This window comes from Tenrec ecaudatus, chromosome 2, assembly GCF_050624435.1.
Source record: "Tenrec ecaudatus isolate mTenEca1 chromosome 2, mTenEca1.hap1, whole genome shotgun sequence".
In the NCBI taxonomy this organism is placed as follows: Eukaryota; Metazoa; Chordata; class Mammalia; order Afrosoricida; family Tenrecidae; genus Tenrec; species Tenrec ecaudatus.
In genome coordinates, this window is record NC_134531.1 from 157095336 (window position 1) to 157122620 (window position 27285).

Here is a 27285-nt window from a genome sequence, read left to right on the forward strand (position 1 = left end):
GTGTGTTTTCACGTGAGCATAAAGAGAGACCGAAATCACTCAAATTGCTAACGAGAAAATAAACACTCAGAATGAATATTCTATTTGTACCCTCCCTTATTTCAGTGACTGGAGAGAATAACTTAGGTTAATCAAGGGATCAACTCTGTTTGCTCTTGAGTGATTTACAGCAGGTTAGAGTCATGAGGCCCTGATAGATCACTAACACCAACCCTTCATTTTACAGATGGGGACACCGTTAGTCTCTCAAAAGTTTGATGTAGCCAGTGACCAAGGCATAGAACTAGGGTTTAAAACGAAAATCCATTGTCTCACTCCTGCTTCTTAGGATGCCATTTTATGTTGCAATTGAAAATATTGTTAACTGCTCTTGTTTTGAGTGTCTTACAGATGCAGCCACCTGTTCAGTTAATATTTATTGAGTGCTTACTCTGCTAGGCATCGTGCAGTGGGGTAGGAAAAGACAGCAGTCCTTGCAACTAACATGTGCTCGATGGGACCAATATTAGTTGCCTCACTCAGAGAATTGGGTACAACCAGCAGTTGACCAGGCTTGATACCTAACGGATCACCATTTTAATGTAGTGTAGTGCTCCAAGAATCACAATGTAGTCTGTACCCAGCCTTTCGAGGTTGATGCAGTCAATGAGATAGGCCTAGTCCCTCGCCAAGAAGACAGTGGGTCGGTAATCCTGGCTGTTGGTGTGCTTTCAGAGCAGGTTGTAGGGTTCATCTTCACTGAGTTTTGCCCTAGTTCTTTCAAAGTAGATACAAATAACCAGCTCATTTTCAAGTAAATAATTATTTTGGTGAGACTTTTTGAATTATGAGGAGGCTTTAAAAGGATCGAGAACAATGGTGTGGAAAGATAATGGAATTTTTTCATGAGCATTTTGAAGCCCCCTTGTATTGTAGCTTCTCAGGGGGGCATGCTATATTATCTATTTCAATTTGTCTGTAGAAATACATGGGGCGAGTTTTCCTATGAATCGCAGCTAATACTTACAGGATGTCTCACACTTAAAGAGTGATTTCAGAGTATCTCTCCCGAGCGCTTGTTTTATTCTATGACACGGAGGGGTAGCGCTGGCCCCACAGAGCTATCTGGACACAGTAATCCCTGGAAGCAGTACCTCTGAGTGACAGCCGTTCTGGGGCCAGAAGTAACTGTTAGGCCTGTGCTTTTCATTTTAGGACCCAGTGGGCTTCAGCGTGTAGTAAAACCCACCGCAATTACTGTCCATGACTCAGAGAGTGATGATGAGGAAGACAGTCTAGAACTGCAGGAAGTCTGGATTCCTAAGAATGGCGCTCGGCGTTACTCTGAGCGCGAAGAGAAAATCGGAGAGCCAGTGCAGCCCCGGGAGTTGTCAGGTGAGAGACTGGGACTCGCTCTGACCTGCTAGTGAGAACCACTGTGAGAACTGACACTTGGCCTTTAGGTAACATGTCCTTGCTCCAGCTTGTGGTGCGGTTAACATATTCTGTATGCACTGTGACGGGGCAAGAGAGGTGCTGGCCCAAGTGAGGAGGGGATCTGGATATGTCACAGGCAAGTGTAGTTCAGCAGAAAGGTGTGGAATGAGGACCCGGGAAAGAGGAGTAAGCTTGAGCCCCACGGTTTAGGAAGTGGTCTTGTCAGGTGTCAGAGGAAGCCAGAGGCCTGCGCCCCATGTCCTGAATGACTCCCGATCAGTGCAGGGCAGTGCAGTCAGCCTCCCCAGTGGATGGGCCATCCGATTGTCCTTGCTGCATTTGGTGACCAGTTTGCTTCAGGGAGTCCTTAAAGAATATTTTTATCATCCCTTGCCTCCCTTTTAATCGAGGCAACAGCCTTCTGCTGTGCGCCTCACCAAGAAACTATGACTCTCTTGACATTTCGATTCATCCCTTTCCTTCCTTTTGTTTCTCAGAACCGTCGCTTTCCATTTTTAAAAAAGATGCCGTTGAACATTGTTCACCCCATTGTCCCTTAAGATGTTTAAATGTTGAGTGTACCTTTAATGCTTATACGTGAAGTATACGTATAGTTCTTTGCATGGAAAGCTTGGTTCTTTAGAAATAGAATAACTTGACTAACCACCGACTAGTTAATTTTTTTTATTAATATAAGAAATTCAGATAACTTTACAATGTTTGAAAGGAGCTTTTAATGTCACACATGGGGAAAAATTTGGGAAATTAAATGTAACCAACAGGCTAATCTAACATTTCCTAGAAAGTTTAATTTCAGAATTAAGCAATGAGAGCTCCTGCTAGCCAGGCAAAACTTTATTGAAGTACTCTTGTACATTCAATGAGCCTTACTGTGCCGCAGGGACTGTGCTAGGTGCTGTGAGGGATTAAAAAGAAAAAGAAGCCATGTTATCTCAGTGGGGAACTAACAGTGTGGTGGAAATGTGAGGTCAAAGAACTGAGACCGGTCCATGGTGCACTGCAGTGGTGTGGGGGCCTCCTGCCGAAATCCGAGGCTGGGGAATTGATACGAACAAAAGGCGCTGAGGCAGTCGGGCGGGGCTAATCAGACAACAGGTTGGGGGGGGGAGTGGAATGTGTAGAAGGGGCACAGGTGGAAAGGTCGGCTGGAACCCTACCATGGAGAGAACCTGGCCCACTGAGAGGAGGAGTTTGAATTTGAGCCTGGTAGGCACTGGGCTCCCAGAGAGAATGTTGAGCAGATGAAGGATGTGGTCACAGTGTTACTCTAGGAAGAGTGGTGTGCATTGTTTCCTGTTCCAGATTTACTCTTGCCTTTTGTGCAGAATTTGTACTGAAATCTCTTCTTTTCCTCGGGCCATTCTTCTTTTTCCGTAAGCAGTAAGTGGAAAAGGCAAGACTCCGCTTCGAAAGAGGTACCACTCCCATCAAATGGGCCAGGCGAAGCAGTGTCCCCTGGAGGGAAGCAGCTGTGAGAAAGGCTGTCAGGTCACCAGCGAGCAGATCAAAGCCGATATGAAAGCAGCTAGGGAAATTCCCGAACAGACACAAATCAAGGGTGTCTACCCCAGCTGCAGCAGCACCACCGCCAGCACGGCGGGCAACTCCGGCGCACACAGCACTGCTGCTCAAGGCCCCGACTCTGTAAGGACGGTGAACAGCGGCGGCTCTTCGGAGCCTAGCCCTACGGAAGTGGATGTGTCCAGGCAGTGTGTCTGCTCCCCCGGTGGGTCAGAGGACTCTGAGGCCATGGAGGAGGGAGATGCAGAGAGTTCTGTCTGCCCCCGATGCTGCTGTCACAGGCCCCAGGAATCCCAAAGGAGAACTAGCAGGTGTTCTGATGAGGAACGTCCTTCAACCAGCCGAGCCTGTGTTGTGAATGGCCCGGATGGTACGAGACCCGCCTTTTCCTTTAGGACTCTGCCACAAGGGGGGTCTTCAGGCCCAGCACACGATGAGAGGACTAATGGGAGTGGCTCTGGGGCTACAGGTGAGGACAGGAGGGGGAGCTCCCAGCCCGAGAGCTGTGACGTGCAGTCTAATGAAGACTACCCTCGGAGGCCCCTAACGAGGGCCAGGAGCAGACTCTGCCGTGTATCGCTGGTACCCGAGTCAGGTAGGACAGTGCTCCCAGCGCTAGCACCTGCAGCCTAGAACTCGGGAGAGGCAGTAGTCACTCCACACGCCCTCTTCTTCCTTACCGAAAGCCAATCGGGCAGATGGAATTATTTTCTTTTGGGGGGCGGGTGGGTGGGTGGGTGGGTGGATGGATGGTGTGGGGCTCTTTTGAGCAGTTTTCAGCAGTGGGGTGGGGACGGGATGGGGGCAGGGGCATGCAAAACACCCAACCCAGCAACAACTCAAGTAGCTCAGCCTGTAAGGAAATTACGGGTCTGCATTGTTACTGTATATCCAACACCGATTCTAATGCCTAGATCCCCGTAGATGAACTCCACTCCCATCCCCGATTTAGGGAACTCAGTTTTAGTGGAAGGAAGTCTTAAACTTTAGCCAACAAGATAAGGGCTTGGATCTCTGGGGCAGAGGACGTCCGTCCAGCGGAGCCCTCTGCACTGCTCCTGAGTTTTCTTGAAGTCTAGTTTTGCTTCCACTTAGGTTTGCCAGGAAATAAACAGGTAAGGAATTTGTTTTAAAGAGAATCATTGTAGTAATTAGATACACTTGTACCCGTGTATCTTTTTATTAATAGTGTACAGCTCGGTATTTATCAAAGCATCGGGTTGTTGGAAAGAGGAGAAGCACATTTATTACCCGGAAGTCTGTTGATAATTCTGGCCTCATGTTTTAATTGCTCTCTCCTGCCTTTTTTTAAATCATTAATTCTGGCTAGTGAATAATAATACGTTTTGACTTTGTCCAAATATTCTTCCAATATAAAATCTTAAGCTCATCCCCCAGGCGACCACAGTGTCAGTACCATCCCCAGTCGAACTTGTTGGCTCCGGTGGCATTACCTTGACAAAAAGGAGACGCAGATGAGGCCTCAGGCAACTACATGGCAAGCAGCAGTCACATAAATCCATACTGCAATGTGAAATTGCTATCTGAAGAGTCCACTGTGCCCTACAAGCACTAGTCCTGCCGTCACATGCCTTTGCATGTTACATGCTTTGGGAAGTCAGTCACCACATGGTTTTTCACTCTGCAAAGTGTTATCTCAAGAAGAGCCTTGACTCTTTCTTTCTTCGCCTCATTTCTGTTAGGCCTTCCCTCTGGCTGCTTCACTGAAGTGTTCACATCTGCGCAAACATTTATTTCTTCATGGATGTGTCTGAGGAGTTTATTTCAAGCCTTGGGAACTACCCGCATTTTACTTTTCCACATTGTCACTGTGGCGCTTGAGTGGCCCTCCCTGGCATGCTGGTGCCATGCTGTGATTTGGCAATGTTCTTGTGCTAAATCTCTAGACACACTCCTCTGGATGTGCAGCTCAGTAGGTGCCAGTGCCGTGTCCCTAGCACTCTTTTTCACGATTTTGTTAGAGACTCAGACATTTAAGATCCATTTTTAAAGATGTGCTTTTATAGTATTTTTGTCCAAGTTATGAAAAATTCACATTGGTGTTTTTTTGATTGATTGAGCTAACTGGAAAGAATTCATGCTTAGAGCGTTGAATCTGCTCCTGTTGAGACCCAAGTACTCTTGAGTCTCGTTGTACAGTTTTCACAGGAGGGCTCTCAGATTTAATTTCTCTTAACGTACACTATCCGTATAACCACTGGGACTTGACTCCTTTGTTTCCTGTGGTGCTGTCTTTATCAGTTACATCTGACATGACCTTGCTCACTAATCATAATAAAGTTGAGCACTCTCTCATAGTGATTACCGGGATTTTTAAAGTGGAATCTCATTTAGGTAGCATTTGCTTTTTTAGGTAAATTCCATCTATTATCTTCTGATTCTTACCTCTAAGTTGATACTGTGGATACTGTGACTAACATTTTTGTTTTGTTTTCCATTTTAATATCACAGTTAGGATTTTACTGCTACCCAAATTCTTGTTTGGAATGAGTTATCTGGGTAGCTTATAATCTATTAAATGTAATGTAACATTTTTAGTACCTTTGGCCACTCTGGGGAACCTTGGTAGCATAGTGGTTACACATTGGATTGTAAGCCGAAAGAGCCTAAGTTCAAAACCACCAGTCACTCTTTGGGAGACAGACGGCGCTTTCTACTCCCGTAAACAGTTCCAGTCTTGGAAACTCGGAGGGACAGTCCTACCCTGTCCTACAGGGGCGTTGTGAGTCCGCATCGACTTGATGGCAGTGAGTTTGGTTTGATTTTTGGTTTATTGGCTACTGTGCTTCAAAAGCTTTATGGGAAAAATATGAGCTAGTAAAAATAAATCAGTGTTAATTGCGTGCTCTGAATTTTTTAAATCACATCAAACAAAATGAAGTTTCTATTTTTTGTTAAATGTGTGACCTGTGTAGAATTAAAGCCATATTAAATAATATACTTATTTGTTTTATGAATTCCTATTTTGGGAGTAAATACTTATATTCTTTTTTCTCATTGTTTAATCACTTTGAATACAAGCATCACAAAGTAATTGTATAATTAAAGAATCATATTTAAGATTAATAAGATTTTTTAAATGTTAAACTCTATGATTCCCAAACTACATTGGGTCTTACTGCTTTTATGTGTTTCTGGAGCATCTTCTGCCCTGATGTTAACCACACAACATGTCATAATTCTGTGTTTTACTGTCTGTCTTTCTAGTAGACTGTGAGCTTCATGAGGGCAGGGACAGTGTCTGCAATTTGTATTCCCAGCTTCTAGCACAGTGCCTCACACATGGTATGGGGCCCAGGGAATAATTGTGAACTTAATAAATGATAGAAACCATCACATGAGGTATGTTGATGAAATCACTAATGTTAAGTTCCTAAACAAGATGAAATTGACCTTAAACGGGAAGGAAAGGCATAAAGTAATCAAAACTGAAAACTGTTTTCCTATTGAGTTTTGTAACTTTTCTTGGAAAATTCAAGAAGCATTGAAAAAGCTCCTAAGAAATTCATTATTCCTCAAGCCCGTTTTCCATGGACTTTGTGAAGCCCCTTTTGGGGCTTTGTAGAGCTGGAGTATTAACTTCCAGCCCCATTTGGGTAAGTTCAAGGGAAGGAGAGCAGGCAGCCCAGGAAAGGAGAGGCTTGACAATAGGAGCACTAAAAGAGCATGCTCACGACAAGACTTCTTTGCCTCTCCGCTGTTGTGGAACAGTGGAAGGAGACCGTGTGGTACTTACTTTTTGGTTCAGGAATCAGGAGCAGGTATCTGCAGTGTGCGACTTTGCCTGGTTCCTTGTTGGTAAAGAGAATGAGGTTTTTTTTAATGGTGTTCCTTCAGCAGTTCTTGAGAAAAAGCATTCATAAGGTAGACCATATTAATAATTTTATTGTTGCTTCTGGAATGGCAGGAGTTTGCTCAGTTTGGTGGCTAGAACTCCTGGGCTCCGTGTTAGACTTCAACGAAAGCAGTTGCTTTTGATTGCTTGGCATAGAAGGATTTTACAAATACTCAAATGGTGGAGGAAATGGTTTTGATGTCTACAAAGCCCACTGCCATCACTCGAGTCCCACCTAGTTCTGGGAAGTCTACAGATCTGCACCTTAGGCATTGCTCCATCATTTTCTTAACCATGTTTGAGATTACAAAATGGCTAATGAAATGTTTGTAATCCAGCAGTAGTCTACATCATGCTTGTGTACACCATGCATATATAAGTATGTAACATCCATACTGTGTTGTTGGGATATAATTCACAAAGGTCAGGCTCATTCCACTTAATGTAAGCTCTGCTATTATATGGTTAACCATCAAAAATGGGGATTATTAATTTTATTAATTTATTTTCTTAAAATGAAATGTGTGTGTACACTTGAGTTTTAAAGATGACTTTAGAACTTATAACTTTTAAGAACAGATTTGCTTTTATAATTAGGCAATAGTGTTTTAGAATAATACGCAATTAATAAGTTATGCATCTCGCTAACCAGGGTTTGGCAGGTAAAAAATGAGGTTTCCTAGTGTACTTGCTGGCACCAGATTGCCTGGATTTGACTCCTGCTACCACTGCTTAGACCTTGGACAAGTTATTTTCTGTGCCTGTTTTCTAACCTGTAAAATAAGGAGACTGATCAGTTATCTCAGTGGGCTGTTGGGAGGATTACATGTGCCAACACCAGTTAAGCCACGAGAACAGTGCCTGACACACAGTAAGCGCTCAGTAAGTTTTTGTTACTCCATTCATGTGCCTGTGACGTAGTCATTTGGTAGTAAGTGCTGAGAACTGATTCACTAAGTAAATGTTCTTTGTAACACTGCTGGCTGACATGGATTCAAATCTGGTCCATGACAGTGCTGTTATCACCCAGAAGCTTCGAATGAAGTGGAGAGAGAAAGCAAGCATATAGGGAGCTACAGAGTGATAGGTTGTAACATTTGGAGGTTCCGGGTGCATTGTTAGAGCAGATGACCTTGGGGACCCTACAGAAATGGGTGGTATTTCAAAAAGTGAAGTTGGGAAAGGTATCTTCTGACCAGAAGCAGATAGAGCAATTAATAGCATCAAAAACATGGTCATGGGAGGTGAGAATACAGGATAGGAGAAGGTTCGGAATTAAAGGGAATATACCACAGCGCCACGTGTCAGGAATTGAAACATATTCACTAAGCAGTGAACAGTAATGTAACAGGGTTTTTTGTTTGTTGGTTGGTTTTTCAACAGGATAGTTTGTGAGCTTACCGATGCTCTTTATGTAGGGCAGATTGACATGTGAAGCAGGGTGATTAGAGACATGAACGCTAGCCTGTTACATGGCCCGGGTGTGAGCACCTGGTGCTCTTGCTTCAGAACCCCAAACCACTGCCTTTGAGTTGATTCTGGCGCATAGTAGCCCAAGAGGACACTAGCACTGCCCCAAAGGGTTCTCATCGATTTGCATTTTTATGGAGGCAGAACGCACGTTTTTCTCCTTTAGTGTGGCTGGTGGGTTCAACCCGCAGGCCCCTTAGTTTGTAGCTGAGCGCTTTAAACACTGCGTCACCAGGGGCTTTGTTTTGGAGAGCCCAGCGTGATTGCGGTTCTTTAGAAACAGAGCCATAGATTTGGGAGCTGCCTTGTTGGAGTGTGTATTATGTATGCCATTGAATGTGCTCTGCCCAAGCCAAGGAAGCAAGGCCAAAATGGGGCTTTTCCTCTCGCCTTTTCTAGAGGTTGCCAAAACAAAGCCGCCGCGCCATGCCATGAAGCGGAAGCGAACAGCAGATAAGTCCACCAGCACCAGCGATCCCGTGATTGAGGATGACCATGTGCAGGTAAAACCAACAGACCAAAAACAAAAACCCTGACACTTGCCTTTCTTCGTCTGACCATACACTTGCAGAAAGAGAAGAACTACGTTTCCCGTCTTGATGCCCTGTAAAGGGGGGCACCTGATACCAGCTGCTTCTCAGTGGTGTCACTGGAGCAAGCAGTGTATGCTGGGTGAATATCCTATCAGGAAAACTGCTAACAAGGAAGGCAATGAAACCAAACTTGACCTGGGGTTACCATGGGTGAGCGAGGAAGCATTCTGCTCCGGGGGCATTCAGTCTGTGTTGATACTGGTAGAATAATTTGGCCTGGATATGGTTGTGCATCACGAAGAGCATCAATAGTACTGAATTACACATGTCGACGTTGTTGATTGAAGGTTTTATTTCGTCTGTCTGCTACATTTAAAAACAATTACACGAATAACAGTGAGTGTGAGGAAGAAGAAAATGTTCTAAAGTTGGTAAAGATTGTGCAGCTCTTCTCGATATGGTTGAACTATTGAATTGTGGTTGAAGTGCCAATAAAACCGAAAACAATAGTCAGTGGAAACTTTTAAATAATCACCATTTTAAAGAGAGAACAGAAAGATCCACTCACAAAGAATTTTTAATCTTTTCTCCTTTTAGGTCCTTGTATTAAAATCCAAAAATCTTGTTGGAGTCACTATGACCAACTGTGGAATCACAGATCTCGTGCTTAAAGACTGTCCCAAGATGATGTTTATACATGGTATGTATTGGGCCTGTGTCAGACAGGAGCATCCTGAGTTTTAAAATTAGGACCAGTACAGTCATTACTATATTCTTTTTTTTTTTTACGGTATTATTACATTGTATTCTTTCTAGTTCTCCAGTTTTCAAAAAACTACATAGTATCCGTGAGGGCTCAGGTGAGACATTTGGTTAATTTTTTGAAATAGTCTTTCCTTCCTTCTCCTCCAAAAGAGAAATGTTTTGTTACCTGACTTGGTAGAGTGGATTAACAGTATGCCTGGAGCCCTCCTGGTGATGTTAAGTGAGCATTGGACTGCTAACCGCAAGGTCAGCAGTTCAACCCCACCATCGGCTCCAAGATGGAAGGATGAGATTGTCTGCACCTGTTAACATTACAGAGTCTCAGAAGCCCTATACAGGGTCACTATAGGTAGGAATTGAGTGCCTAGAAGTAGGTTGGGGAGCTTTTTTGGGTCGTATGGGCTTTGGAGTCGGATCGAGCTTTGTTTGAATTCTGGCTCTGCCCATTGCTAGCTTTGTGATGTGGAAATAATGTCTTTTGTAGGGAGGACATAGAGTGTTTCACTGCTTTGTATTCGATTGAGATAATCATATCTTTAGTTCATAACATATTAATACTACCTTTTCTTTTTCCTTTGTCCCTCATTGCCAGTCCCATCTCTTCCACTGGCTTTACTCATACAAGTTTATATGTTCTTCCAGCCCAGCACACTCGTCATGATTTTACTTTTGTGTCTCTGAGCAAATAGAGCTTTTAAGTTTCTGAGACGCACAATGTACTCTATCCATGTAAAATTAAGAAGACCTGACTTGTTCCTTGTCTTAGGCAAGTTATCTATTTTGCATTTTCACTCTGTACTGTATGCATAATAATCCTTATTGAGGTAAAAATACTAAGGGATTTTATATATACACATATACATGCATGTCCATTTTTTTCTTTATGCTTACCCTTAGATATTAATCTAGCAAACAGATTATATCCCATAAACAGGTGATTGCCCTACATTTTTTCCTAAACTAGGAACATCCCAGAAGAGAGGGATCAAACTGGGGCACAGACACCACGTCCTCCCACCTGAATTCTGGAAGATTTTAGAACCCATATTTGTGTACCCTGAGGAGGTACTACTTGATCGTAGAACATCTAATACATGATTGCCTCCGATTAGAATGCCCCTTAAGACAGGAAGCCTGGGCTCACTGAAAGCACAGCAACCATAATCAGGGGACTCTAGCCGGGCCTTAGAGCAGCACTGGATGAGTTTCCTTCCGTAGCCTCCACCCACTGCACCCTGCGCCCTGAGACGTTCGCGCTCACCCTGCAGGTGATGGCTGGGTGATTTGATTCCTTCCTCTTTGAAGTGTCTGAGAACCTGATTTGTTTTTAGCTTATGCACTTGCCTTTGGTGATTATGCACATCCGCTGCTGCGTAGCAGTGTCCCTAGGACTAGCCTTCTGCCCTTCCCAAATAGGTTAGCGCGGTTAAATCATTGGACTGTCAACTGCATGGTCAGGAGTTCAAATCCACTGCTATGTGGACGAAAGATGAGGCTATCCACTCCTGTAAAAGACTTACTCAGAAACGGTGTGGAGCAGTTTTACGTATTAAATGGTTGTGAAGAGTCCACTCAATGGCAGTGGATTTTTTGTGTGTGTTTGTTTTCATCATGGGCCAAAGAATCTTAGGTAAGTAGCTCATCAGTTCCAGTAGACAACCAGCCAATGAATAGCAGATGACTAAATGAGACTAGACTTGACCTTAGCCATGTCTGATCTTTTACCATCTAGCCTTTCCCATCTTTCTTTCCTATCGCAAACACCGCTTCTCCTTCCTTTTTCTCTGCTACAGAATAAGGGGGAAATTAGCTTAAAAGACAGATGACTCAATGTCCACACATCAAAGTTAGTTACAAAGCAAAGCTAATATTTGGTTCAAGGATGTTTACAGAAGATGTCTTTATGCAATGTGTAAAAAATAGGGTACCCTAGCCTTACGGTTTTATGATGTTTTCCATTTGGTCTTCTCACTAGACTTGAATCAGACTGAAATATGCAATAAAAATTATAGTAGATTGAAATTTGATGTAAAAAATGAAGGAGGTATTTTCTGAAGTCGATTGCTATTGCAGTTAGATGTACTCTATCATATCACAATTACTTTTGCTGTATTACAATTACTCTTCCAAGTAAATTAACATTTTACACATTTAACTGCTAGGATACTTCATTAATTATGCTCTAAACCAACACTATTCCAATAGAAATGTCTCCAATGGTGGAAATTTTTCTATATTGGCTGTTGATATCAGTATGGTAGTCACTAGCCACACATGACGATCAAACTCTTGAAAGCAGGCTGGTACCTAAGGAAGGAACTATTAAATCTAAGTGACTTACATTTAAATAGCTACTCACCAAAACAAAGCACCAAACACACTGACATCGAGCTAATGCCAACTCACATCCTCCCTGCAGGACAGGGTAGATCTGCCCCTGCTGGTTTCCAAGACTATTGACTCTTGGGAAGAATAGGAAACCCAGTCTTTCTCCCGCTGAGCAGCTGGTGGTTTTCAACCACTGACCTTGCGGATCACAGCCCAAGGCATAACCACTGCACCACTAGGCTGCTCCGGAACAGCTGAAGCTCAGGTAGCTTAATGCTCAAAACTGCTGCCAGCAAGTCAGTGCCAGCTCTGACCAACCCTGCAGGACAAAGCAGAACTGCCTTTGAGATTTTCTGAGAGTATAAAGTCTTTACAGGAGTAGAAAGCCTCATCTGTCTCCCTCAGAGTGACCAGACTATCCAATTTCTTTTATTTTTTGAAGGTTTTGCTTTTGTACTTGAGGTAGGAGTTAAAGTTATCAACCATTTTTTGTAGATAAGTGTAGTAGTGTATGTGAGTGATTCTAGGTGCATGTATCCGTTATCTATAAAAGTCAGTAAAAGCCATTATCATTTATTCCTTTCAGTAAATGTTAGCAGTGCCTATGTTTTGGGCAACCTATTTTCCTTGGTTTCTTTACAGCAGCGGTTCTCAACTTGTGGGTCGCGGCCCCTTTGGTGGGGGTGGTATCGAGCAACCCTTTCACAGGGGTCACCTTAGACCATCAGGAAACACATTACGATTTACATTATGATTCATAGCAGTAGCAAAATTACAGTTATGAAGTAGCAACGAAAATAATTTTATGGTTGGGGGTCACCACAACCTGAGGAACTGGATTAAAGGGTCTCTGCATTAGGAAGTTTGAGAACCATTGCTTTACAGCAAACTCTTAATAGAAAAAGATGCCTTAGTGCTCCTCCACTATAGCATGAGCCTGAGCAGCCTTCTTCTGTTTGACTTTTCAAATAATTGTATTAACTTTATTTGCATTTCCGTGATAGTGCAGGACCTGTTTTATTTTGCAGCAACGTCAGTATTTTGTTCTAATATAAGTTGAGCCAGTCCTACAGAGATGATTCCCAATAGACCCTCTGACACTCAATTATTCTTATACACTTAATTAATTTATTTAAACTATTACTTTTCTATTTTAAATTAAAAGTTGAATTTCCTGTTGTTTTCATTTGTAGCTACCAGGTGCAGGGTACTGAAACATTTAAAAGTAGAAAATGCACCAATCGTAAATCGATTTGACTATGCACAATGCAAGAAACTGAATATGGATCAGGTGCTAGACCAGATACTGAGGATGCCTCCAGAGAGAAACCGTATCATCTACCTACGCCCGATGCAGCAGGTACAAGGCTCTGCGCGTTGACTCATTTATTCCCCCGTCGTTCGGATCCTCTCGTTTCTGTGAGTTCTCTCTGTGAGATTAGCTGCACCACCTCGCCAGACTTTTTCAATGCATCTCCGCTGGATGCTTTGTCAGGCTTGTGGAGGGTCAGCACAAACGGAGGAAAACTCGAGGAGACTGACACATGGCCGCAACAAGGGACTCAAACACAACACATTGTGAGGAGGGCACTTGGCCAGGCTGGGTTGCCTTCGGTTGTACATTGGGTTACTATGTGTCGGAGTAGATTTCAGGGCGCATAGCAACTAGATTTTTGCAAGATTTGTAGCATAGCAGGGAGAGTTGTTTTACACCAAGTTTCTATACTCATTAATAGTTACTTAGGGTTAGAAGCACAGACTCTGTTTTCAGACTGCCTAATTCAAAGTCTGGCTCTGACCTGAAGTAGATTACCGGTAGGTGTCTGACATTTTTCCTTTGTAAAATTACCATAGTAATAGTACGTGTCGGGTTATTGTGACGTTAAAAATATATTATGTGAAGTGCTTCAAACATTTCCTGGTATGGAGCAAACAACCATATAAATAGCTGTTAATTATTTATAAATCATCAAGGGTTCATGAGGAAAATGGGGAGCATAGAGGGAGGAGAGGGAATGAGCTGATATGACAAGGGCATAAGTGGAGAGCAAATGTGTTGAGAATGATGAGGGTAATGGATGGACAAAGGTGCTTGACACCATTAATGTATATACGGATTGTGATAAGAGTTGCATGAGCCCCCAATAGAATGGCTTAAAAATAAACTGTAAACACCTTAAAAAAATAAATAGCCGCTACTTTCATCACCCTCATTATTGAGAGTAAGTCTATGAGTCTCTGAACTTGATGAGACACAGGAGTTTAAAGGAACTATTAAACAATGCTTGCAGTCTGTGTTTGAGCCTGGCCCTCAAATAGTTAAGTTCAACCAGTCCTTTGTTGGGTGTCCACAATATGTCTCATTTTGGGAAATTGACACGGCCTCATCCGTCTCTCAGTTTGCTGTCCCCCGGAGGTGGTGAACGTGCCGTGAACATGCCACAAACATGGCAGAGTGGAATTTCCTGACTGGAGAAGGGAAGGCAGTGTGCAGGAAGACAGGGATTTCCAATAAGATAGAGGCAGGGAACTGTGGCTGGAAGCCCAGTGTGAGTGGGTACAGGGGTTCCTGAGTGGTACAAATGATTAAAGTGCTTTGCTGCTGACTGAAATGGTGGCTGGCAGTTCTGGTCTACCCAGAAGTACCTCAGAAAAATCCCGGAACTACTTGTGAAAGATTGATTGTAATCCAGCCTTTGGGCACAGTTCTTGTTTGATACCCAAGTGCGGCGCCTTAGGGTCAGAGTGGGGTCAACGGCAGCTTGCTGTTCTGAGAGAGTAGAGTGGTCAGTCTTTAGATTTGTAAAAGCCATCATCAAAAGAGGGTCCCTGAGACTAATTGCCTTTATTTGGATGGGTGTGGGTTCTGTAACCAACCAGAGCTTCTTCCAAGCCGGTTAATACTGGGCATAACAGATGGCTTCATCTCTCCTTTGGAGCCACTGGTGGGTTTGACCCTTTGGTTAGCAGCTAAGCTCTTTAACCACTCTGTCACCAGAGCTTCCATGTATGTAACAGTGAGATATAAATTACTGAGCTTTTTGTACAGTTTGCTAAGACTTGCTCCCAGCCTGGCAAGCTGTGCTCAAAGGTGACCGTGTCTATTTGCTTTTCAAATTAGTCAAGAATTTTCAGACCGAAGGCCCCTGGAAGGATTGTTCTAGTTCTGAGAGATCCATTTTCCACAGCTCATTCTCCCTCTGACCAAAGTCCTCTCTGTTGAACTTCACAGGTGGACACATTGACTCTGGAGCAGAAGCTCTTCAGTGGTCCTTACCCCTATCACATCTGCATTATCCACGAATTCAGTAACCCTCCCAATGTCCGGAACAAGGTGCGCATTCGCAGCTGGATGGACACGATAGCGAACATCAACCAGTAAGTCGCTTCCCGTCGCCAGGGCTCCTTATTTGAAATGATTCTCTCTGGGCTCCTCAGGCAGACCTGTAATAATAATTTAATATTCATGACAAAATGAGGGGCACAAGATTAACGCTATCACGCGAGAACAATGCCCAAGTACATTGAATTTCATTTCTTTAGCCTGAAGGCAAGGAAAAGAAATCCAGAAAAAGGAGATGTTAAGACTGATGTTTTAGCTGATCAGAAAGTGGGACTTTGTGTGTATTTCTCATGTAAGCATTGTATGAAGCACCTACACCCACAACCTTTGCCTAGAGAGTAGCTTGCTTTCTTCACGTGTGGTTTTGAAGAGACTGCAGAAAGTAAATTGGACTCATCAGCCTTGTGTTCTCGTTTGAGTGTGTTGTCTGTAGTTCTGTCAGCTGTTTGCTGGACTGTCTGAGGTGCTCAGTGGAATCTGGGCACGAAACACTTGACATTGCTTTCCACCCCACACCCAATATAATTTCTAGCTTCGTAATTTTTATTAATTTCCTGTTGCCTGCAGAGAACTTATTAAGTATGAATTCTTTCCTGAAGCCACTCGAACTGAGGAAGACTTAAAAAAGTATCCCAAGTACCCCTGGGGAAGAGAAATCTATACACTAGAAGGTGAGCATTTATAGATGGCTGGAAAGTCTGTTATTGAACTAGAGAGGAACCTGCCTAAGGCAGGCTATGAAGCAGAGCCTGAGGGGCCAGGTGAATATTGGCTATTCTTGTATGTGTCTTTAAGATCCCTAGAGTAAGAAGCAATATGGAAAAACAAACTGAAAACTTTTTTTTTTTGGAAGTCACAGGTTTTAAGGATGATTTGGAAGTGTTTGGAGTCACCAGACAACCTTTTTACCTTGTTACATGAGTAAGATATAATTGTAGCTTTTATATATATTCAACTATGTAGTATTTATTTGCACATATATTATACTATTTAACAGTTTGCTTAACTGGAAGCCACGAATGGGCAGGTCACATAAAACCCAGGCTGGGATTGGCGGCTGCATCACCGGGCCCTGCTCTTCCAGCTGTGCGGTCTGGCAGGTGCACTTGCAGCCCTTGTTGGGGAAGTGCTGCTCCTTTACCCCTGCTGGCGCCTCCACGCACTAACCCTGTCTCATCTGTGTTCCTGTTGCAGGAGTTGTGGACGGAGCCCCCTATTCCATGATTTCTGACTTCCCTTGGCTCAGGTCACTGCGGGCAGCAGAACCTAACAGCTTCGCACGATATGACTTTGAAGATGATGAAGAAAGTAATTATGACTTTACTTGTATTCTCATTTGAGCATATCCCATTTTGTTGGATAGTTGAGGTTTCATTGGAGGTTTAGTAGCATTGTAGCTTTTACATTGTTCTCTATTTGTACAGTAGACAACCTAGTGACTTAGAAAAAATGTATATTAATAGGAAGAAAGGACCCTTCAATGGAATTTTGCTTTTCTTTTACTCTTTATTGGAGAGTTTGTCATTTCTGTTGTTAAAATGTGTTCCAGTTGTCCCAACAATTCCCATGTTATTTACAAGCTGCTTGGTGTAGGGCAGGGGTTCTCAAACGTTTTAAACAGGGCCAGTTCACTGTCCCTCAGACCCGTTGGAGGGCCTGGCTATAGTTAAAAATAAATAAATAAATAAACTATGAACAAATTCCTATGCACACTGCACATATCTTAGTTTGAAGTCAAAAACAAAACGGGGCAAAAACATCCAGCGGACCGGATAAATGTCCTCGGCGGGCCGCCTGTGGCCCGCGGGCTGTAGTTTGAGGACCCCTGGTGCAGGGTATGTGTGGAAACTTACGTAAAAATTAATACAGATGTAGAAATTTCACTGGCAACTGGAAAGGACTTACAAATACAGTTTTGCTATGTGTAAGCACACTTGAATGACCATTTTCAGCCAACTTTTAAAAACAAAACAAGCGAAAACTATGTGGAGATGATTTCAGGGACTGCACATACGTGTATATATAACTTACTTCTCTGGATTACTGCTTTCTTTCACCTTGTCTTAGGTTGCCAATAGCGTATACAGGGGCCTTCAAAGGGGAGTTACAAGAAATTGGGATTTTTCTATGAATTTTGAAGCCCCTCCTACAGTTTAAGTGGGGCACTGTTCCATGAGGACTACATCCATTCCATCCATTGCTGCTGTTAGTGGTAATGAGTTGGTTCTAACATATAGGGACCTTATGCAAACCTAGTGAAACCCCAACCAGTCCGCGATCGTTCCTATGTTTGGACCCGCTGTTGCAGGCCCTGTGGCCCCTTGTCTTTTTCACTTTCTCCCCATTTTACCGAGCACGCCGTCCTTTTCCGGGCGCGCGTCTCCGAATACTGCCCCAAGTCTGTGAGCCTGGTTGTCTTCTCTCCTCAGCTTCCTTCTCCCGGGATTTCCCCGAGATATGTTTGCTTGTGCTTCTGGCCGTCGTTGGGTTCTCAGTATTCTTCACAGCCACCGTAATCCAGATGCACCCAGTCTTCTTCATTCATGTCCAGCTCTCACCACACACATGAGGCAGTTGAAATTACCATGATGGCTTGAATGAGGCACAACTGAGTCCTCAAATGCCATCACTCCATTTTAGCATGTTAGAATGGTCGTTTGCAGTAGATTTGCCCCCCAGTGCACTCTGTTGTTTGATTTTTTTGACTGCTCCTTCTGTGCACGTTGATTGATTGTGAATTCAAGTGAAACAGAATCTTTAACATCGTGATGTTGCTTACTGTTGATTGGTCCAGTTGTAAGGATTTTCTTTTATGTAATTCATTTTTCATTAATAAATGTGTCAAGTCCTCTTTCAATAAGCAAAGTTGTATCATTTTTATATAATAGATGTATAATCAGTATTTCTTAATGTTGATACCCTGTTCTTCCCCATATAGTCCAGCTTCTCAGATTATTTGTTCAAAAGACCGATTTTGGCAAAAAGGTAAAAAGTATGACACACGTCTTTCGTGATTTTAAACCATGCAGTAACCCCTTGCTTCGTGTGAACAACCGCTTCTTGGTCTTGGTACAGTTTCTGCATAAGCACTATTTAGCGTTTTTCACATTCCTAATTAATTCTGATCCACATACGTTACAGTCAGTGAATCATAGGCAAATGTGGGTGTATCCATAAAGTTTCCACTAGCCAGTTTTTCCAGAAGCAGATTGCCAAAAACCTGCACCCAAATTGTCTTAGTCTGGAAGCTCCACTGAAACCATCAGTTGCCTAACTGGTATTTGAAATACCAAATCTTTCAGCACCACTGTAGCATGCAGCCACCACAGATAATTGAGATACACTTAGGATTACACTTGGCTTTTGCGGACTTGTTTGAGATTTCTTCCATTTCAACTTGAATTTGCTCTAGAGTAATTGATTGTCTGTTCCACAGTTGGCCCCTGGCCTTGTAACTAATGACATTAAACTTTGTCTTTTTCCAAAAGCGTAGATGCTTTGACTCTGTGTATTGATGTGATGCGTTCCTTGTGTATAGTCGCTGTTTATGTTGTTGGGAAAGGTCTGTCCAATGCACGTGTCTTTGAGTCTTGCAAAATCCTGTCGTCTTCTATGTTCACGTCGCGTTCTCTAGCTTGGTTTCTATCACCAAGGCGGTTATTTTTTATTACTGATCCTTTTTCCCCCCCAACTTTCACATTCCCGTGATGGGTCTGTGTTGAATTTAGGTGTGATCATTTTCAAGCTGCAGGAAATGGTAAGAATCTTTAACGTCTTCATCTTTGTCGTGAGTAGCTAGTGTGTAGTGAATGATGGTTGCATTCACCGTACTTCCCTGTAATCACGCCCGCTTTTCCTCGGATGGTCGATGGGTACAGCCCTCTACCTGACAGCATCGTACTTCAGGATCAATCTTTTTAAATAGGATTAAAAAAACACGTTTTCTTGACTATTTTAGTTGTAGTCTCATATAATGGTTGTCCTTTTCTGATTAACTAGTTTCGTTCAGTGTAATACCCGCCAGGCTCGTCCATGGTAATGGGATGTTTTGCAGAGTTCTTGTTACTTGTTGAAGTTGTGTAGCATTCCATTGTGTGTCTGTACCAAAGTTTGCTTGTCCATTTTTCTACTGTTGGACATCTGGGTTGTTTCCTTTATTTGCTACTGGGACTACTGCTACCAGGAACATTGTTTTCTGTTTATGTAATGGCTCTGACTTCCTTGCGAATAACCGAGTAGTGGGATTGCTCGATCATACAATATTTCTCTTTCCAGTTTTTTAAGGAAATGCCATGGCGTTACCCACAGTGGTTGTTTGCATCATTTTACAGTAGCTCCAGCTACGTAGGAGGGTTCCAGCCACTTCGCGCTCTTGTCAGCATTTCTTTTCTGGCTGTTTCATCTTTGCCAGTACTAGCACAAGTTAGCTTTAATTGGCATCTGTCTAGTGGTTAATGATCGTGAACATTTCTTCTTGTTTGTGAATCGTCTTCGGTGAAGTGCCTACTACCTTTTTACAACAATGCTTTCTCTTTATTATTTTGTTTCATAATTTTCATATTTTAATGTATTCATATTTTCAAATATTTCATAATTAATTTTACTGGGAGCTGATACAGATACCATATCATCCCATAGTTTATTCACATCAGACAGTATTGTACACTTGCTGCCACAGTCAGTTCCAGAACATTCTCTTCCTTCTTGTATGCCTTGATATCAGCTCCCTTGTAACTACCCCTGCCCCCAACCCTCACCCCCAAATAGCCTCCAGGAATCCTTATTCTACTTGCAGTCTCTGTAAGTCTCTAAGTTCGTCACTCCTGAAAACATATAAGCAAAGTTCAAGAGGATTACCACCATTGACAAAATACATGTATTTTTTATTGTTGAGGTATTCAACTTTTGTATGCATTTTTGAGATTAGTCTTTGTATAGTTTGTTGTTTACAAAACTTTTTCCCCCCGTCTGTGTGTTCGCTTTTTACGTGTTGATGAAATCTTTTGATTCACATAAATGTTTGATTTTTAGGGAATCCCAGTCATCTAGTTAGTCTATTCTAGTTTGTGCACTTTTTACTGTGTTACTGCATTTATGCCACTTCTTAGGGCCCCTAAGTTTGTCTTTATTTCCTCTTTAACGAGCTTTAAAGTGTTAGGTTTTGCAGTGAGGTATGGCGTCCACCGTGAGTTAGCTTGTGTGTGTATGCGGTGAGAGGTACGGATCTTATGTTCCTGCAAATCGATGCCCAGTTTTAGAAGCACCTTCCGTTAAAGTGACGACCCCTGCCCCATCCGTGGGTTTGGGCCCGCTTTCTGAGATGCGTTGTCCACAAGAAGGTGGAGTTTACTTGATTCTCTGCTGGGTTCTCATGCTGTCCCAGTGGCTTGTGTCTGCCACTGTACTAATGTCAGGCTGATTGGGCTCCTGCGGTTGTGTAATCAGTTTGGATATTGAGGACGATAAGGCTGCCTTCTGGTTTTTTTTTAGTACTGGTTCACTTATAGGGTTTCTATTAATTCCATACGAAGTTGGTGATTAGTTTTTCTCTCATCTTAGAAACTGATGGTGGATTCTGGATCAGGATTGCATTCTCTCCAGATATTTTGGGGCAGTATGGGCACTTTCACCAGGTTGAAGTACAGACCTTGAGCAATCCTTTCGGACAGTGAATGTAACACTTTCTTTTCAAGTGGTCATTCCCGATGTAGAATACGATCTAAGTGTCTGACTCGGTCCCATTCTCTTTTGGCCCACTAATGTCTTAACGTCAATCTTGGAGCATTTTGTTTTATTTTTGACTACTTCTAATTTTCATTGATTAATATATTGTTGCACATCCCAATTACAGCAGCTTCTTGTCTTTTTTTTAATCATTTTATTGGGGGCTTCTACAGCTCTATCACAATCCATACATCAATCCATTGTGTCAAGCACACTTGTACATTTGTTGCCATCATCACTCTCAAAACATACAGCGGTCTCCTGTCATTTTGAATCAGGCACATCAGCAATTGAAGGTCCCTGAAGTTTCCCCTGCACATCACTGAGGTCAGCTGTGCTCAGAGAAGGCCGCTCTTCCCCGCTCGCTGATACTCCAAGTGCCCCAGCGCGGTGGGGCTCCTTTCCAGGCTCTCTCTCCGGCAGCGTCTGCTGCTGTTCATAGGTGGTCACTGGGCAGCTTCTTCAGAAGCACATTGCCAGCTGCTTCTTTCCAGGCTGTAAGCCACACCCAACCCTGTGCCATCGAACCGTGACCTTGCACTGTTCTGTGCAGGCATATCTCATGAGCTGACTGAGTCCCGGTGGGCATTTCAAATGATTCTGAGTATCCTAAACGTGATCCCCTTTTTCCTGTGTTCCAGACACCATCTATGCTCCTCGGAGGAAAGGGCAGTTGTCCGCAGACATCTGCATGGAAACAATAGGGGAGGAGATTGCGGAGATGCGCCAGATAAAGAAGGGTGTGTTTCAGCGAGTCGTGGCCATTTTCATTCACTATTGTGATGTCAATGGAGAGCCCGTTGAAGATGACTACATTTGACTGGCACCTTCCCCTGCCCAGCTGTTCCTGCTGAAAGCTGTTCCACCTGCGAGAGCGGGTCGCGGAGGCTCAGGCGTGCCCTTTGGACGCTCTGGCTCACCTTGGTGTATAGGAAATGTAAAAGGAACATTGACATTGTATGCAGAGATTTGTAGATAGAGGAAATATACAAAAAACAAAAAGGACGCTTCCTAAAGTACCAACTTTATATCATATGTTTATAAATTTAATTTAAAAACTCACTTAATGAAGGCAGATAATTTGAGAGTTCATTTTGTTTGTTTTTTGTAGTTCATTTCTGCTGACTCCCCACTTACTATATTCTTAATAATCACTGTCATCCCTTTAAACCTGTGCCTTTTTCTTGTCCAGCAAAGGTATTTGAGTGAATCTGTTGAAGAGTATGTCTGATGTGCTTTATTTTTTCTGTTATTATTAAAACACCAGCTAAACTCTATAGTCAGAGAAGCCCATGTGTTTTTGTACAGAATAGTGATTGTTTTTTTAAGTATTAACATTTGACATGTTTCTCAAAATCAAGTAAAATGTTTCACAAGCTAAAAGAAATGCGTATGATGGGGAAATGAAAAATTTTCCAGAGTATTTAGTTATTTATTTCCACATTCAACTGTGTATCTGCTTTAACTTGAATATAAAAATAAAAGTTTATTAAAAATGTTTTCTTGCCTCGAACTTAAATCCGTATTTCTAAAGGAAGGTTGCAGATACTTCACCAAAAAAAAAAGACTTATCGAACCAGGGACTTATCTATAAAATTTGTAGAAAATCCCAATACCTCAACAAAAAGACAATCCAATTAATCAATGAGCAGAGGACACCAGCCGCTTCACTGAACAACACAAGCTGCCATACGCATGAAGAAAGGCTCCCAGTCAAGCACCTCCTACCGTCGAGCTGCTTCTGACCGATAGCGGCCCCACAGGACCAAGCAGAACTGCTCCATAGCCTCATCTTGCTCCCATGAAGTGGCTGGTGGGTTTGTACTGCTGGACCTTGTTGTTAGCAGCCCAGTGCTCCTTCCACCATGTCGCCAGGACTCCTCACTGAGGCCGCTCCAAGGAGACAGCAAAGTTCAAACCCGGAGTGCGTGCTGCCGACGGTGTGGAAGGCTTGGCACCCTCACGCCCTGCTAGTGAGATGACAAACTGTGCACTGGAAGATCCATGGCTGTCCTTCACCATTAGAAACACCGCATGACCCTAGAGAAATGAGACCCAGGACCGATAGCACCCCATGGTCGTCTCTACCCCTGAAAGTAGTAAAATGATGGGCACGCATGTCAACAGCTGGCCGCCAATGGGGGAACGGAGAAATGTACAGACATGGGATGGAATGCCGACCCAGCAAGCTGAAACAAGTCTGTACAGGGATGGACCCCGACAACCTCATGCTAAGTGCAGGGATCACAAAAGGCAGATATTTTATGAGACCACTGCTATGAGAAGCCAAAACATGGCTTTCAGACGAAACTCGAAGCCATCATTCTTTGTTGGTTACCACGGGTGGGATGGGAAGGGAGGGAGGACTGGTGCGGATCCTAGAGTAGGAATTGACTCAGTGGCAGTGAGTTCTTTGGAGAGGTACTTATTAGCTTGAGTGAAGGGAAAGGTTTTTAAAAACAAACCCCGTTACTTCTATATAGTGATTAGGTCGTATAATTTTTTTGTACAAAGCGAAAAAATGTTAACGCTGCCAAGTGAATTATTTTTCTATTTGTCAATTTTTGCCTCGTTTTAAGAAGAAGGAAAAAAGCCCCAAACAAATCATAGGTATGATACAGTTAGAACATGACGATCTTGAAGGTGTGGAATTGTGTCAGTTTTAGTAGGTTCACAAGCCAAGTTGGACCTCTGCCTTAGTTTTTATGTTCTGTCTCTCTTCAGTTCCCTTTTTAAGTTCTTTGGCTGTAAATCACACACAACTCTTTAGGAATGGAACACTGGGAAACAGAATTTCCCAAAACACCAGCTCAGGTTTCTGAGAGAAACTGACTCCAGGGATGCGCGCTCTAGTCTAGTTCCAGAGGTTAAGAGCAAAGGCTCCTGAGTAACACTAGCTGCCTTGGGCCATTGCTGTGCTCCTTGCTAGCTGAGCGCCTTGGCAAACTCCTTTTGTTGGCTGAAGTTCATGAAAACATGGAGCAACTTGAAACCTGTGCCAGTTGGGAGTCGGGGCTCAGTGCCCTTGGCTTTTTCTTAGGTCTTGCAAGTTTCTTCTGAGAGAAGGCAGTCCTACCACTCCTATTGCTCATTTTTTCAGTGGGAAATATTTGCATTTTCCATCTTCAACAGATTTCCGCCTGACATGGCTTTCTAGCCACCTCAAGTCATAACTGTGTTTCCAAACAGACATGGACTTGTGTCTGCGGTGACACAGTGGTTTAAATGCTTGGCTACTACACCTGGAAGGTGGGCAGTTGCTTCCTGGGTCCATGGCAGACTGCGTCTCTAAAGACGGACAAGCCCTTGAAGCCCGGTGAGCAATTCGACTCTGTTCTACAGGAATCAACTCACCAGCAGTGAATTTAGTTTTAGGATTTTGAAGGATGAGGGTTTCTTGGGGGGAAGATGCCCAGTTTTATTAAGGGGCAAATTGCCCACCGGAGGGATCTAAAATAAGAATCCAAGCACATGATTCCCACTAGGCTGCCTTTGAAAAGTCTATAGAAGCCCCGGATTGCAGGCCAGCGTGATAACGTTACAGTCATTCTGAATGACCAACAATGCCTTTCTTCCTGTTACGTTAGCACGATTTGATTAAGTACTGCATTCTGTCATCTCTTTGTCCCCTTTTTGGAGTGCTGACTCAAAGGTCAGGGGTTCAAACCCACCACTGAGCCTATCTCCTTAGAAGCCACAAGGAGGGTTCTATAAGGTGGTCTGGTATACAGGTGACTGCTTAACCGGGAGGTCAGCAGTTTTAAAAACACCAGCTCCTCTGCTGGAGAAGGTGGGGGCTTTCCACTCCCTAAGAGAGTCTCAGAAATGCACACGGGCTGTTCTACGCCGCCCGCCAGCATGGCCTGGCTGTCAGTGAGTTTGGTTGAGTGGTTGAACTAGAAGAAGCTGTTGTACTCTCCAGGTTGTAACTGGTTAGCAAGAGGTAGACAACGAAGGACAGAATATCCCGGGCCTTCAAGAAAATCTCAAGACCCAACTAGCCCCCGTTTTCCTTAGTCGCCAAGAACAAATGATCTAGACAATACTTAGAACCACCACAAGAGGCCGCCACTGTATAATTTGGTGTACTAACATTCAATGTTTGGAAACCCAGTTTGTTAGATCAAGGGGAGAAACAGCAGGGTGCGCTCACACTCAGTGGAAGTCCTAACAGGGGGGCAGAAAAAGCCCAAATCTTGGAAGATGCTTAATGTAGTAGATATTTGCTAAATGTCTATGTGGAAACAATGGGTGGGGAGTAATCACCCCGCAACAAAGGTGTGCAAGCTTGTGTTTCATGTTCGACAGCGTCAAATAGTAAGTACTTTCAGTGTTGCAGAGAATGCAGGCATTCCGTCAACTCCTCCTGAAGTAAGTACAAAGGCAGCCACAGAAAAAAATCACAAAATGAGTGTGGTGCTGCCGTACCCCACCCTTAGTTATGGATGCACTAACTTGAATCTCACGTGATGTCCACGTGTCTTGAGATAGTTCATCCTCTCTCCAGCAGCCATTCAAAAAAGTAAAACCTATTTTTATCTCCTGGGTTGGGTTTTGTGGTCACAGGCGATAGTTTGTTTACTGACCCTTGCCCCACACAGACCCCTGGTGGCCCTGTTTATCCATTAACTACAGGCCGCTTGGTAGGGCAGCATCCGCAATATTTTTTAACTATAGGAAATGCTTCATATGACTCAGTCACCATCAGGGACTCTCTCTCCTTGGGGGATCAGCCTCTCTCTCCTTGGGGGATCAGCCGGGGATCCTAAAGCCTATGAGTGGCAGTAGCCTCACAATTCTCATGGGCCTACCTATTTGGAATGGGAAGGCTTACATTCCAATTACGACTAAGTTAAACAACTGGTACATGATCTAGAGATGGTCACAACCCCTCTCCTTGAGCCTCAGTGTTCTCATCTGCAGCCTGGTAATAACTGCCATACGTACCCATAGGCAGTTGTAAGGGAGCAATCGGAAGAGATACCGTACTTGGGAGCCTTCCAGAAACTGGTTCTCAAAGGAAAAGAAAGAAATCACTGCCATCGAGGGATTCCGACTCAGAGCGACCCGACAAGACACAGTAGACCTGCTGCTGTGTGTTTCCGAGATGAACTTGACGCAAGTAGAAAACCTTGTCAGTCTGACAGAGGACATGGTGGCTTTGAACTGCGGATCCTGCAGTTAGCGGCCCCACGTGGGACCACGTGCCGCCAGGGCTCTCGGATGACGGTGGCACGTGGAAGGGCAGCTTGGCTGCCATGGCCATTCTGATGATCCAAGCAAGGCTTTCTCGGGATTCATCTTTCCCAGGCCTTCTGTTCTCAAACTATAAACAAGGGTAACAGGAAGCAGAGGCGTGGAGGGGCCATTAAAGGGGAATAATGATCGGAATGAAAGCCAGTAAACAGGAAGCGATTACCAAGTACTTTCCACAGAACCATATAATAGCACTTTCAGATGATGGGAAGCCCCATTTAAGTGCTGAGGAAACCAGGTCTTAGCAGGTAAAAACTAATTGGCTCAGAGCTGCGCATCCAGGGAGTGGCCGCAGCAGAATGACTTCAGTCCGACTGGAGAGCCTGTGCACTTGGGGAAAGTCTCTCAGTCCCAGAGGCAGAGAGGAAGGAGAGGGGGGGAGCAATCTGCCAACTCTGAGCTGTGGTCACTTCTTCCATTTCAGCCTGAAGCCCACCCCACCTCCCCTCCCAAGCGGGCCTTCCTCAGTCCTCGGAAAAAGGCGGCTGGTTTTTCAGATCAGGCCTCAACTTCATCACGCAGACGTGAGATACAGTTGGACTTAAAACAACACCAGAAACTGTGCAAGGTGTATGTATGTATCTCATCCTATAGATGAACACGTCCTTGTTGTGCGATGCCATCAAGTCTGTTCCTCACAGAGACAGCATGAAGCAGCATCTGGTCCTGCAGCATCCGCACAATTGGTCTCAGGTTCCAGCCCATTGCAGCCACTGTGTCAGTCCACCTTGTTGAGGGCCGGCCTCTTTCTCACGGCCCCTCTACCAAGCATAGTGTCCTCTAGGGACTGGTCTCTCCTGACAATATGTACACAGGTGTACAGAGCAACTAGGGGAAAAAAACATGAAAAGGCTATATATGTTGGTGTGAAATGATGTTTAGGGGACTGCTGTTAGGGGAAAAAGCAAGTTGCAAATTATGATACCGCTTGGTCTTATTTATATTGAAGAACAAAATAGAACATACCTTTTTCGATGCGCATTCATAAAATTGCACATGCACAGAAAGGGTTCATGAAGAAGCCAAGTAATAAGAGCAACAATTTCTGGAGA

The 27285-nt window shown here is 43.7% G+C and overlaps 1 protein-coding gene across 3 annotated transcripts in view; it reads left to right on the top strand.

Moving 5' to 3' along the window:
* FBXO38 (F-box protein 38) overlaps positions 1-22430 on the top strand; it is a 64423-nt gene extending 41993 nt beyond the window's left edge. The window contains exons 14-22 of one of the 3 annotated variants that reach the window (XM_075541788.1): positions 1195-1374; positions 2819-3553; positions 8684-8787; positions 9415-9517; positions 13104-13270; positions 15143-15288; positions 15821-15924; positions 16448-16561; positions 21619-22430. In XM_075541788.1, coding sequence (XP_075397903.1) covers positions 1195-1374; positions 2819-3553; positions 8684-8787; positions 9415-9517; positions 13104-13270; positions 15143-15288; positions 15821-15924; positions 16448-16561; positions 21619-21797 — 1832 coding nt within the window. In that variant the 3' untranslated portion in view covers positions 21798-22430. The remainder of the gene's footprint in view (positions 1-1194; positions 1375-2818; positions 3554-8683; positions 8788-9414; positions 9518-13103; positions 13271-15142; positions 15289-15820; positions 15925-16447; positions 16562-21618) is intronic. The other 2 variants (XM_075541789.1, XM_075541790.1) reach the window with 2 other exon arrangements.
* Positions 22431-27285: the final 4855 nt, after the last annotated feature.